Source organism: Pleurodeles waltl, chromosome 2_2, assembly GCF_031143425.1.
Source record: "Pleurodeles waltl isolate 20211129_DDA chromosome 2_2, aPleWal1.hap1.20221129, whole genome shotgun sequence".
In the NCBI taxonomy this organism is placed as follows: domain Eukaryota; kingdom Metazoa; phylum Chordata; class Amphibia; order Caudata; family Salamandridae; genus Pleurodeles; species Pleurodeles waltl.
The window spans coordinates 808,630,926-808,645,911 of NC_090439.1; the positions used below are offsets into that span (position 1 = coordinate 808,630,926).

Below are 14,986 nucleotides of genomic sequence, written 5' to 3' on the forward strand. Positions count from 1 at the left end.
AAGCATCTTCCTGACAGCTTGCAGGCTCATTCCACCAGAGCTTAGGCTGCTACCACTGAGTTGGCACTTGAAGTGTCTGTTGTGGAAACTTGCCACGTGGCTACGAGGGCATCACTCCATGCATTCACATAGCACTAGACAGTCGGATGCATCCTGCCAGGCATTTCGCTCATGCAGTCCTGCAAGACTTTATGGTTTTAGGCAGTTCACCGGCCCCAAGGAGGTACTGTTCTGGTGTCTGTTCTAAAGTGAGGAATATGTGGTTATAAGTCTTTATCAGAAGAACAAGATTCTTAACTTCAATAATGCCTTTTCTCATAGAGTTTTCATCTAACAGCAGGTTTCTCGCCAACTTGTTCCTACATGTTTACCCCCTTCTTTCCTTACAGAGGCCTCTTTAAACGCTATTTGGTCAAAAATGGATGAAAGCTTTACACCATATCGCAAAAAGTGTACTGAGTGAGTGAAGTTTTAGCGATTTTACCCAAATGTGGTGGAATTCTGCTCAGCCATTCTGTATCAAAGAGCAAAGTTTCCTATGATGGTTAACACGGGAATTCTTTTTTTTTCCCCAAACTTCCACCATATTGTAATACCAGAAAATATACACATACTGACATAATAATTACATTTGTTACTGCCTCTTTCTATCAAGTAATCCTTGAGAATAAGATTAACAGCACATGTGTATTATTAAATCTTCATGTGTATCCCTCAATGCATAAGAACACATCAGCATTCACTAAATTGAATTCCTGCGTTTCATACCCCTCCAGTATTGTATTTATTTGATGCTATCCCAATATACATGATTTGAAATGAAGGTTGTCCCAAAATAATAAGTTATGCAGTGCAGGCATATTCCCAACCTAGTTACCCCATAATCATACCCACCACAATCAAACATATGAGTTTTTGGAGCTCCAAAGTCATTTGTCATGAGCCTTAAATTCTATGCCAATATGTACTAAAAATAGTCTGGATATTGAATCCTTTAATTGCATCCAGTCACACCCCTGTCAGCCCTTACTCTCCAAACAAGCACTTTTCAAACAATCCACGTTTCTAGTCATCAGATATAGATTCCTTCAAATATAGATTCCACAGGAAACGTAATATCTCCAGACCTCTTTCTCCTCTTTAATGCCATATGAATCTGATAGAGAATTCTAGTTGCAGATTCCTTACCTTAGAATTTCCCCCAGGTGTCAGACTGGATCTGGAGATTTTTCTTCGAAGAGTACCATTGCGCCATGAGGTGGTGTTGGTCGACTCCCCGTCCATCGTTGGCGTTGTGGTCGCTGTGATGATGTTGTGGTCATATAAAGGCATCTACTCACATATACAAAAACACTTGTTCAAAACAGTCCACACACTACATCTTTATGTACTGCAAGTAAACATATTGGAGTGACTCATGTTAAATCATATAACATCCTTCACAGATATACTCTAACTTTGTATTCTTTATTGTGACCACTGTGTGTTTATATACTTAGATTCTATTCTTCTGAGGGTTTGCTCCCTGCTAATTCTTCTTGGATAAAGGGGGGGATAAAATCCATGACACAAATACCTGAGCATTTATAATCTTCTAATATACTTCTCTTGGTAATGGCGAGCTACTGGATATTGTCTGTCATTGTTCTTTACCGTCCTCCAAGCTTCCAGTGTGCACATTTTTACTGGGTGCATTGTACCATCCTCATATAATTTTCCTTATCGACATACTACAACATACACCATATAATCTGAACTACATGTTGAGAATTTGCTGATTTAAAAAAAAAAAAAAATTCCCCCCATTGTGCTTGCCTTTGGGGATGAGCCAGGCCTCAAATGGCCGAAGATACACCCACCAGCCCCCACCCTTTCCACTAGTTCCACAAACACCTACACTACCTCTTTCTCCACATTTCCCCTCCCCCTGACCAACAGGACTCATTATTCCACATAGAATCTTAAGGCTTTGAGAGATGAGACCCATGAGAGGATTATGTAGTTGATCCCCACCTGCAAGAGCATCCTGATGTTGAAACCTACCCTCTCAAACCATCACCACCCAATAGCACAGCCTACCATTCAATGGGCCTCCCTGCAGCATACCATTCAGTGCCCCCCCCCCCCCTGCACAATTAGGTGTAAATGCACACTGTCTAAGACAAAGACAGCTTACTTTTTGTCGTAGTCGAGATGCTCTCCAAAACAGAAAGATCAGTTCACTACTTCCCTATGAAAAAGTGGATGCTTAGTGTAGGAAGCTGGCCTGGTGTATAGTGGGCAACTATGGTGTTATCACCTTACACCAGGGCCAGGGATCCCCTATTACGGAGGTGTAGACAGTGTCTAGGAAGCCAGGGCTCTCTAGAGGTAGCTTTGGATGAGCAGCCAATACTTATCTAGGAGACATGATTAGTTTATGCAATACCCCTACAGCCACACAGCACTTTCATCACATAAAAGAACCTCACAGTGTTACAAAAATAAAGGGACTTTATTATAGTAACACAAATACTAAAATACTGTATCGGCAATACTCCACTAGGAGGTGAGTAAACATACTATTATGTACACATTAGAAGTCAGCATAGAAAGCAATAGCAAGTAGTAAAAACAGTAGAAAATCGTGAAGGCCCTAAGGTGAGACCAAACCATATACTAAGTAGGTGGAATGTGAAAGGCAGACTGTGCTTTGCCGGTAAGAGTGCTGGAGGCCGGGGCTGCATGGAGCCTAAAGATTCCTTGGAGGAGGAATAAACAAGCCTTGGTAGCTGCAAGGGTCACAGTGCACAGGAGTAATGTCCTGAGAGGAGAGGCAGGGGCTTACCATTTCCCAAGTTGGACAGTTGGTAGAGAGGACCAAGGGGACCACTCCAGACCACCACCTGTGATGCAGGATCCACGCAGTTTTGGAGGAGAGAGGATCCACTCAGCTGGTTGTTGCTGCAGTTGGTGCCTGTGGATGCAGAGGAGTGACTACTTCTCTCCAAGGGAGATTCCTTCTTGCTTCTTGTGCAGGTTGACGACTCATTGCCCGCAGAGGATGCTCAGCCAGGGAAATTTTGCAGTTGCTGGAATGACCCGGAGAAACAATGTTGCAAAGCGGAGTTGTCGCTGGAGTTGTAGATTGTCGGTTCCTGGAGGGGCCAGTTGAAATCCCAGTGGCCAGAAGATGAAGTAAACTGTGCAGAGGAGTCTTGCCGGAGGTGGCCAGAAGATGAAGTAAACTGTGCAGAGGAGTCTTGCCGGAATCTTGGACATCAAATTTGAAGACCCACCAGGAAGGGAGACCCTAAATAGCCCGGGAAGGGGGATTGGTCTCCTAGCTGGGTGACCACCTATAAGGGAGGGCTGAGATGTCACCTGCCTGACCTGGCAGTTCAGATGCTCCCAGGGGCCTCTGCCACCTTGGATTCAAGATGGCAGAATCAAGTGGCCACCTGGAGGAGCTCTGGGCACCACCCTTTTTGGTGGTGATGGACGGGAGTGGTCACTCTTATTTCCATTGTCCATTCTCGTGCCAGACCAGGGAGTGGGGCAAACTGGTTTATGCAAAGAGGGCAGTAAATGTGCCCTTCAAAGCATACCAGTGACTTGGGGAGGCTACCCTTCCCAATCCATGTAGCACCTATTTCCTAAGGGAGAGAAGGTGTTTCCTCCCACTCCCAAAGGAAATCCTTTGTTCTGCCTTCCTCTCCTTGAGCTGATCAAGCAGTAGGAGGGCAGAAACCTGTCTGAGGGTTGGCAGTAGTGCGAGCTGCCCGGAAAACCCCAGAAGACTGGTAGGAGAAATGCTGAGGGTCCTCTAAGGAGACTCCAGAGTGCATGGAATCGTACAACCAATACTGTCATCAATATTGTATGATTCCAACATGTTTGATACCAATTATGGCCAGGTTCGGAGTTACCATTATGTAGCTGGATTCAGGTAGTGACACGGGTAAAATGGCTTCCCCCACACTTATGAAGTGCAGGGAAATGGAGCTGGAACACCTCTGCTTATGCAGGGGTTCTCCACACACGGGTAACTTTAAAAGGCAAAAGTGGCCCTACCTAGGATAGAGAAAAAGTTTAAATCTGCATCACAGCTACACTTTACATGTATTTGGCCAGGTCGCTTCCACTCATTACTCTTCCTCACTGCATATAAGTGCGTCTGCTCAGACAACAGGGGATGTCCGTCTCCAGAAGGGGTGTCCAAAGGCTTAGATGAAGCAGGCAATTGTTCAGCGCTCAAAACTGCTACACTTTGCCAGTTCTGTGATTTACCTCAACTGCTATGACCGTTATCACTGAGAGAGGGATTATCTTCTAGAAGCCAGCATGAAATAGGGCCAGTAGCTCTTAGCTGAGGGACAGGTTACCAACATTGCCAATATAACATGGCCCCTCAAAGGTATCCTACCCCAAAGGCATACCTGGTTTAGAATTTCAGGTTTTCAGCCCGAGGTACAACAGTGCCACCTTAATGTCCCTTTTGATGGTGATCATGTGTTGCACAACTGTCCTCTAGTCCCAGATCTGGCTTTTGCAGACAACAAACCAGAGGCTTTTTTTAAACCATGTCTCAGGCCATCTACCTTGACAACACTAAGCCCCCTTTCAAGACAAACTAAGTTCTTTCTATGGAGGGGTATGCAGGAGCAATCACCTTGGCAGAGGAAACTCCTTTAGAGGCACCTCAGCTGTGAAATAGTGCCTCCACAACTGTTCCTCCCTCTTGGATCACATGTCACCTGTTAGGGGGAGACTGAAGTTCTTCCCTCAATGGAAAACAGCCCCTACGTTCAGTGGGTGCTTTCTGTTGTGCAGAAGGTTACTGTCTGGAATTCCACATTATGCCACCCAACATCCCGCCATGTCCTCTACTTAGACCACCTCTAGCTCTCTAAGAAAAGAGGTTCAAGCAATCCTCCCGAACGACAAAATCGATCCGGTACTTGCACATCAAAGTGAGAAATGGATTTACTCCTTCTACTTCCTCATCTCCAAAAAGTTCAGCTCTCTCCACCCGATTTGGACCTCCGGGCATTGAACATGCTCATCCTCTCCAAAAATGTTTACATGTTCGCCCTGCAGGGCATCATCCTCCTGCTCTGCCAAGGTGACCTCATGTCAGTGTTGGATCTAAAATATGCATACTTTCACATCCCAAACCACCTAATGCATCACCAGTATCTCCTGATTTGTGGATGACACTACTAGTTCAAGATGTAACAGTGTGGAGGGTTCTGCTCCAGGAGTGTTCACAAGCACGTTGCCATAGTAGCTGCACATCTGTGCAGAATTGGCATATATTTTCCCATCCCTGTACTACTGGATCAAGAGCATCATCAGATGACAAAGCCTAACAAAAACTCAAATAGCAGTGTCCTCTACTGCACAGGCTAGCATTCACCATGAGTGTTAAAAAAAAAAATCACATCTTCCACCCCAGAAGATCTAGCCTTCCTGGGCTTTGTTCTAAACAAAGTGACAGGGAAAGAACCTAGCAATCATTAGGATGATGCCGTTCCAACAGCTGCCTCCTCTTTTTTTATGCAATGTCTCGCTGTAACAGCTGTTGGGGGTGATGGCCTCACCCACAATGATTATGCCTCTCCCTGGATTACACATGCAACCACTCTAGGGGTGCCTCTGGAGGCAATGAGCACAAAACGATGGCCACTGGGAAGATGTAATATATGTAAAGAACAGGCCTCATCACTTTCTGCCGTAATGAAACAGCAACACCTTGTCGTTCGTCTGGCTCCTCCGAGACCACTTTCACAAGTGACCATCACCAACAAAGCACCTCTCGTGGAGTGGGGGGTGATCACGTCCACGAAATGACCATAGAAAGCACTTGTATCTCTCAGAACCATCGATACCACATACATTCCTCTGAACTGCAAGCCATCTGTCTAGCCCTCAACCTTTGAGGGAAAGATATTCCTCATGAAAATGGACTATATGACAGCCATGTTTTTTATCCAGAAGCAGGGGGACTCTCTCCACTTAGTACTCTGCATGGGCTCAGCAGATTAAGTACTGGGCAACCTGCAACAGTTTTCACCTTTTGAATGAGCATTTTTCTGGAGTGGGTAACAACTTAGTGGAATAGCTCAGCACAATGAACTGCTTTACTGTCTATGCAGAGCATGTGTATCTACAGCCACACATGCTGTGACCGGAAAATGTTAACCTGTAACAATTTGTTAGGAACGGATAGTGTTGTAGACTCACATGCAAGAATACTCCTCCCCAGAAGCCAGCGATGATCAGACATTTCTTTCTTTCATTCACCGGTTTTATTAAGTACAATACACTTCGACACAACTCTCCACTTACACTACTTGCCTGCTGACCGGAAAATACCCTGAGGTGGAGCCTGTGTACTGGCGCGTGATGGACCAACGTCTTGTGGCTCAAACTTCTTTGTCGAAAAAGCAAATTGTAATCATCTGGGCCTTACACTGGGTGGTGGGAGTTTGGCAACGATTCACCTCTGTGAACCTAGTACAACCTTATCCTTATCTTGCCGAGCAACCTCTTTTGAAGACGTCTGTAGGAAAATGCTCTCTGTTGAAGTTACCCCCCACTTTTTGCCTAATATTGATGCTCACTTGACTAAGAAGTGTGCTGGGACTCTGCTAACCAGGCCCCAGCTCCAGTGTTCTTTCACTAAAAATGTACCATTGTTTCCACAATTGGCACACCCTGGCACAGAGATAAGTCCCTTGTAAAAGGTACCAAGGGAAGGTCCCTAAGGGCTGCAGCATGTGTCGTGCCACCCTTAAGGACCCCCTCACCTAACACATGCACACTGCCATTGCAAATTGTGTGTGTTGGTGGGGAGGAAAAGGCAAAATCGACATGGCATCCCCTTCAGGATGCCATGCACACAAAATAATGCCTGTGGCATAGGTAAGTCACCCCTCTAGCAGGCCTTAAAGCCCTAAGGCAGGGTGCACTATAGCACAGGTGAGGGCATAACTGCATGATCAATATGCCCCTACAGTGTCTAAGTCTTTTTTTAGACATTGTAAGTACAGTGTGGCCAAATTAAGTATATTGTCGGGGAGTATGTCAAAACGAACTCCACTGTTCCATAATGGCTACACTAAACACTGGGAAATTTGGTACCAGACTTCTCAGAATAATAAACCCACACTGATGCCAGTGCTGGATTTATAAAAAAAAAAATGCACACAGGGCATCTTAGAGATGCCCCCTGTATTTTACCCAATCCTTCAGTGCAGGACTGACTGGTCTGTGCCAGCCTGCCACTGAAACAAGTTTCTGCCCCCCTGGGGTGAGAGCCTTTGTGCTCTCTGAGGCCAGAAACAAATCCTGCACTGGGTGGAGGTGCTTCACACCACCCTCCTGCAGGAACTGTAACACCTAGCAGAGGGCCTCAAAGGCTCAGGCTTTGTGTTACAATGCCCCAGTGCACTCCAGCTAGCGGAGATGCCCGCCCCCCGGACACAGCCCCAACTTTTGGCTGCAAGTCTGGAGGAGATAATGAGAAAAATAAGGAGGAGTCACCCTCCAGTCAGGACAGCCCCAAGGTGTCCTGAGCTGAGGTCACCCTGCGTTTAGAAATCCTCCATCTTGATTTTGGAGGATTCCCCCAATAGGATTAGGGATGTGCCCCCCTCCCCACATGGAGGAGGCACAAAGAGGGTGTAGCCACCCTCAAAGACATTAGCCATTGGCTACTGCCCTCCCAGACCTAAACACACCCCTAAATTCAGTATTTAGGGGCACCCCAGAACCTAGGTAATCAGATTCCTGCAACCTTAACAAGAAGGAGGACTTCTGACCTACAAGCCTGCAGAGAAGGAGGAAGACAACTGATTTGGCCCCAGCCCTACCGGCCTGTCTCCAACTTCGAAAACCTGCTCCAGCGACTCATCCGACAGGGACCAGCGACCTCTGAAGCCTCAGAGGACTGCCCTGGACTAGAGGACAAAGAAAATCCTGTGAACAGCGGCCCTGTTCAAAACCACCTACTTCTTTGCAACAAAGAAGCAACGTCCAAGGACTTCACGTTTCCCGCCGGAAGCGTGAGACTCTACACTCTGCAGAAAACCAACACCTCAGGGAGGACTCCCCGGCGACTGCAAGCCCGTGAGTAACCAGAGACGACCCCCCTGAGCCCCCACAGCGACGCCTGCAGAAAGAATCCAGAGGCTCCCCCAGACCGCGACTGCCTGTAACAAGGGACTCAACCCCTGTAACCAACACTACACACGCAGCCCCCAGGACTGAAGGAACCGAACTTCGACGCAGGAGTGACCCCCCCAGGCAACCCTCTGCCTTGCCCAGGTGGTGGCTGTCCCGAGAAGCCCCCCCCCCCTGTGCCTGCCTGCACCGCTAGAGTGCATATATATATTAGTAATATATATGTTAGTAATAGATAAACTATACCCACTGTAAACATTTGTATAAGGGCTTATTAAAAATGTACTTTCTAGAACTCGGCTTAAGACACCCTGACAGTATCAAAAAGAATAACTCATTGTCAGCATAAAGCTTCAAGTGATTCCATCAATTCAAGCCTACACCGGCTCCGAAGCAGCTTTTACATTTAGTGATTAACCAGTTGCACATTTTTCAGGTAGCAGTCACAGTGGTGAAAAGGCCTGTTTGTTCCTTAGCTCTCTGTACCTCCCCGAGCTTCACACCTCAGGAAAACTCCTCCCCACCCTCCCTCCACCTTTAAGCAGAGGCACTTCAAGGGCCGCAGTAACTGTTCAAGAATGGTGGTTATTTGATTAAACGTAAGGGAACTGCTTTTGTAAAATGAAAGAAAAAAAGAATGGGGCATTTGTGTCTCACAGATCTCATTCCTTTTGAACTCTGTTTACATGCAGATGCCCTTCAAGGTGAGTCGAGAGGGTAACGGGGAGGAAGGCCAAAAGTGATACGATAAGACACAGCGCTCTGATTGTCTGGACCCCTTGGGCCTCAGAGTAACAGTCCAGGAAAAGGAGAAAAGTAATGAGATCTTTGGATAGCATAAGAGAGATGGCTCAGAGAAAGAGGCACTATTTGGGGGATGTCATTTTTTAGTTTGCAAATGATAGACCGCTTCCTCAGAGAGATACCTTGAGGAAGGGGTTGGAGTTAATGGGGCTCTTATTCTTTAAAGACCTTTATTGCGTCAGGTGCAGTTGCATTGGGATCGAGGCTGGTTACTGGGACCGTGTGTTTGGTCAGTTTCTGTTTAGGTTTGATAAATTTGCTCTTTTAAAAGTATCACATATAGTGTGTATTATGAACTACAGAAAATACCCCAAAAATGCTCTCCTAACTCCCCTGCCCCTCCCACCCTCCCTATTCTTGCCATAAGCTTTTGGAAGGGAGGCCCAGACTCAAACACATTTTTGTTAGGGTGGGCTTAGAGCAAAAAAGTTTGAAGACTCTTCCTTGAAAGATTAGGGCTTAAGCCGTTTAGAGACAGTAATGGACAAGTGTCCTTTACAGAGCTACACAAAATCTACCTATGATGTCTGGTGTCAGACCATGATTGTAAGATCTGCTTTTCCTGTATAAGCATTCACCTCAAGGCTCAAAAGAACGGGTGGCCAAGATGGTTATGGCCTAGGCTCAGGATGAACCTCAGGGAAGTGCAAGCACAAAAAGAAGAGATTCGGGTCTCCAAGGGACCTCTAGGAATCCATGGAGGATCTGGCAACTGCAGCTCCTTTGGACCAGACGTCAAGTCGGGACATGCTGCTGCCTGCTGCACCGACTTATGGGCCCCAACCCACTCACTCTTAGCTGGATTTCCTTGCCCCAGGAACAGATGCAACTCGTTTGCTAAACTTAATTTTTAATGACTTTTGTCATGCCGTGGCCCATTCTGGAGCACCTGGTTGACCCCAAGTTTCCAGTGGGTTACGTCTTCGAAACCTTCCAGGCGCTGTATCATGTGACTCCATGTTCTCCTTCCTGTGATTGCTGGCTCTCTGCGGGATAAAACCTTCCTATATAATCATGAAATAACTATTCTCCTTTTGTTTGCAGAACCAGATCATTCACCATTCTTTTCATAAACATTATAGTATGAAAGGAGAGGCGATGTTGTCTACTGACTAATCTAGGTGTGCATAATGCAATTTAGCAATAGATGAATACAAACATATGTCCATGTTTTTCATGCACTGTAGGTATTTTGATTCGTTGATAGAGTTATACTATTTGTGATATAGTGGATTTTCACGATTTCTCCATGGCTGTACATGTACAATTTTCTACAGGTGTACAACTTCTACGGTGTACGGCTGAGACCTTGAAGTGGGAAATGATCTTCCTAATGCAGTGGTCTGGGCCTTTGAAGTATGTCACAGACTTAAAAAAAGAAGTAATGAATGCTCTTTTCAAAACCTATTTCTGCAAAGAGATTTCAGCGACAACCATGCACCATATATGAAAATTGACGTTGCTTTACACTAAATGTATTGTGTATATGCTTTTAGATTAAACAAAATTTTTTTTGTTTTTCGCATACAGGCTTTGTTTCACGGAAAATTTATTGACACTGGTTTTTCACTGCCATTCTACAAACGCATGCTGAGCAAGAAACTTACCATAAAAGATTTGGAATCCATTGATCCTGAATTTTACAACTCCCTTATTTGGATCAGGTTTGTTAAATCTGTTATGTTTCAAATATTTTTAGTTGTGAACAAATATTAGAATAGTCCTGGTTATTTTTACTGGGGGTTTAAGTTGACCGGTGACTGCTTTACTTGATTCACGGCCTTCTTTTTCTTTTTCTCTAACCTGCCTGATAATTACGATTTGGGACAAAACTCAAAAACTCTCTAAATAGACTGAGCGAGGATGAACAAATTATTACCTTATCACAGGCTATTCCTGCTTTCATATTCATAAAATGTTCTAATGACAAATCTTAAGTTTTACATACATATTTACGCCACATTGGCTGAATTAAATTTGAGAATTTAGGGCCTGATTTAGATATCGGTGGATGGAATACTCTGTTGCAAGCGTGACAGCTATCCCGTCCACCATATTACGATCTCCATAGGATACAATGGGATCATAACACAACGGACGGGATATCATTCACATTTGTGACAGAGTATTCCCCTCCGCCAGGATCGAAATCAGGCCCTTAGTTTGTATATATTTAAAAATAATTTGCTTACAACTGTAGTATATTCAACAGAAATTCAACTACGAAGAATGGTTTGTGATGTATTATTATCAGAAATGCTACTGCCATTAATGTCTCTTTTTGAGATGTTATGACTGGGAGACACATCACTTTTTTAAGACACCATGCCATTCTGACACTCCACGCAAATCTGCTTTTCTGTGCCTTAAGGAACTCCTTAGAAGTGATGGTGGTCAAGAATGCCTGTGTTTCTCTGTCAATCCTAGGCCTTGCAGTACTTCTCAAAGATTAAGAAATTCTACTCCAGAAAACTCCCGCCCACCAAGACAATCTCACTATGGAGATGAACAGTAGCTCTAGAGATTACTGCAGAATCTTGTCTGATGGCTGTTTCTCTCCCTAGATCCTCACCTTTTGAATATCATCTAGGTGCCATCCTGGATCTGGAAAACGTTGTATCTTACCATTGGCTTTCCATTTCTACTAGGTCACTTCCCATTGTGTCTATGTTTGCTCCAGATATGATGGCATCCTACTGTACATGGTTATGGCTGGTTGATTGACGTTGGTTCCTGTCTTTCCTTGCCTCATCAGTGTGGGTCCTGATTTCTTCTTGTTTTTATTGAAATCCTCTCAGATTTGACCACGACTAGGCAAATGTCACCTACTAAGGTTTTAAATTAATGATGCTGCTCAAAGTTATCTATTAGATCCCTCTCTATTCCTCGAGCTGAGACTGGTTGTTGATACTATCTGCTCAATTTCTCAGTTTTTTTAGTCCCTCCTTGCAGTCAGGCATGGTTCCTAAGGCCTGGAAGAGAGGGCAAGTTCTATTTATTAAACAAATTCAGATTTTTAAGTTATGTCTAAATTTAGACCACTTTCTCTCTTACAAACTGCCTCAAAAAAATCTAGAAACAATTGTTAATATTCAACTCTAAGAGTTCTTGGAAACATTAAAATTTTTACATCCCTCTCAATCCGGCTTTCAATCACGTCATAGTATGGAAACATCTGTGTTGGAAATAACCGAATTCATTAGGATGACCTTAGTTCTTGTTCATAATAATGCCTTGATCTTCTTAGATTTTTCGGCAGTTTGGACATTGTATCATTCGGGGCGGGGTGATAGTCACTGATGTGGTGTAGTTTGTTTTTTAATCTTGGAGAGCAGGCAGTTTGGATAAAGTCCTATTTTAAGAATGTTAAGGCTCTTAAGTATGGAGTGCTGCAAGGGTCAGCACGGAGTCCCATCGTATTCAACATTTATATGTCCCCACTTGCCTTTTTAGTGGATTCCTATGGCATTAAAAGCATCTCTTATGCAATGATACTCAGGTACTGCTCTCTACTGAAGGTGTTTCTGCCTCAGCTCAAGAGACTTATTTTCAGCCTTTATGAGGGCAGTAATAAACTGTCTGATATCCAGTAATCTGCAGTGCAACACAGACAGCTCAGATGTTCTGCTTTTTGTCTCCAACCGATTATCTTGATGGACTGGATGTTGGCCAGGAGACTGTCTGGCTCTTCCTTCTCCCACAGGTTTCTTATTTAATGAAGATGTGTTTTGGGATTATGAAAGCTCTGTAAAGTTTGTTGGACTTTCACCCTTGGGAAAATGGTTGTCCAAGTGCTGATTGTATCCAGATTGGAACATTCAAATGTTTTGTTTTGGAGTTTACTAGACTACCTAACTCAACGCTTGCAGGTTGTGTAAAATACTGCACCCATCTTTTATTTAAGCTCTCTAGGCAGGTCCCCTTACCCCCCATGTTCTTGTACCAAAGACAGACTTCACTGGCTTCTGGTTGGCATGAAAATTGTATTCAAAGCTTTAGTGTTAGGTTATAGGGCCTTTCATGGAAAAAGAACACATTATCTCAGTATTAGGTTACGGCAATACTGTCCTCCCATGGCTCTGTGCTCGAGGGTACACTGCTAATAGTGGCGTCTCATTTTAAAAGGCTTAAACAAGACAAATCCTTCTTCTTTGTCTGTGCATCATTGGTTTGGAATCATCTTCTATTTCAACTGAGAAATATGCCTAATGATGCTTCCTTTCACATATTGTTAAATACCTATCTTTTTAGCCGATTACTCGTGCCCCTGCCCTGTATTTGCCTCAGCAACGAGGCACTCTGAGTAGCTATGTGCTTTATCAGTATGATCATTCATTCATTCATGAGGTTTCTGAGATCTAATCATAACCCCTTGACCTGTGGCTGTTTTTCCTCCATGCTGTCCATAGCCATCAGGAGGCAAGGTTATTGGCAAAGGCGTGCAAGAATTTTCCAAAGCAGTTCTCTCCTTCTTCAGAAGAGTCCACTTACGAAGGCATCCTACCACAAAAGGTACAAAGAAAACTATAGGAGTAAGCTATCCTCTTCTTCAAGGAAACACTTCTTCTCTGAAGACTGTTCGGAATACTTGGCAGCACCTTTTCCCTGATGCTTCTTTGTCATCAGAGCCATTCTGAAAAAGGAGAAGCCAGAATTTCTGACTGGGCCTACTAACCAAATACATACCCAGGCCCTTTGACTGACCCTGTTGGATATTTTCAGGAAGGCTGACAACCCTAAGACATGATGTGGCAGGTTTGGCAATTCTAATGGTAACCTTCCTAGAAGGCCCAGTCACCTCTGTAGCTTTAGCTCTCTTTTTGAGGCACAGTTATATCTAAGGGATGCCAACAACACCAGCAGCTTTGGTCTCCCATCCTCTGCTGGATTTTTGTTAATATGGTGCCACTTTTTGAATATCAAAGCCACTTGAACTCCTCCCTTCACCACCACTTTCCATAGGTGAGAGTGTCTCCTATGTGACCATTTGAGAGAAAAGACAGATAACTGGATACTCCAGATTATCCAGCCTTCCGGCCTCCCCACTGAACTGCTGTCTAGTAAGAAAGTGCTCACTGAAGCACACCTCGATGTTGGAGGCGGAATTCCTTGACCTGTTGAACAAAGGGGCTTTAGAAATGGTACCCTTAAAGGAGACCCTTCATTTGGCAGGCCAAGTTGCTTTCCCTGAGCCAAGTGCTGCTGCCTTTCACTGTGGGGGAATGGTTGGTGGGCCTAGATCTTCAGATTGCCTACTTTCATCAATCTTCCCTTCTCACAGGTGTTATCCTAATTCACTATGGAGTCCCTACTCTACAAATTCATTGTACCATCTCCCTTGGGTCGGACAGCCACTCAGTGAACCTTTACCAAAGTGATAACCATGGCTGCAGCTTCCCTTTGAAGTCCAGACGTTCATGTATTTTCTTACTTTGACGACTGGCTACTGAAGGCTGAGTCCCCCAAGCTGGTGAAAAACCATCTTCAGTGACGCATGACCCTTCAGCATGAGATCAGCTGTGATTCTGGTGCATGCTAGATGGTGTATGAGGGCTGTTCAGTGATGCTTGATATTATAGTGGCTCCAGCATTGGGTTAGTCTCCTTGCTTTGATATAGGTATTTGTCACTTTCTTCGTGGACCTTCATTGGTGGATGTGCCTCTTCAGTCTGATGGTTAGTTGTCCCCTTAGTTCTCTGCAGTTGCAGGCCATTGTTGTTACCAACTCCACCTATTTGGGTTGGAGCGCTCATTTTGAGGAGATGACTAGGCATGGCCCTTGATGCATGTTAGAGTAACAGCAGCATCTTAATGTACTGTAGCTGCTTGCAGTCCACCTTGCACTGAAAGCCTTTTTTTTCCATCTCACGGACCACCATTTAGATCCTTTAGACAAAACTCTCTCTCTCTCTCTCTCTCTCTCTCTCTCTCTCTCTCTCTCTCTCTCTCTTTCTCTTTCTCTTTCTCTTTCTCTTTCTTTCTCTCTCTCTCTCTCTCTCTCTCTCTCTCTCTCTCT

The 14,986-nt window shown here is 44.6% G+C and overlaps 1 protein-coding gene across 1 annotated transcript in view; it reads left to right on the forward strand.

Moving 5' to 3' along the window:
• Window positions 1-14,986, forward strand: part of WWP1 (WW domain containing E3 ubiquitin protein ligase 1) — a 711,039-nt gene that overhangs the window by 471,048 nt on the left and 225,005 nt on the right. Inside the window, exon 18 of the mRNA XM_069220436.1 lies at window positions 10,501-10,634. Within this exon, the coding sequence (XP_069076537.1) occupies window positions 10,501-10,634 (134 nt within the window). The remainder of the gene's footprint in view (window positions 1-10,500; window positions 10,635-14,986) is intronic.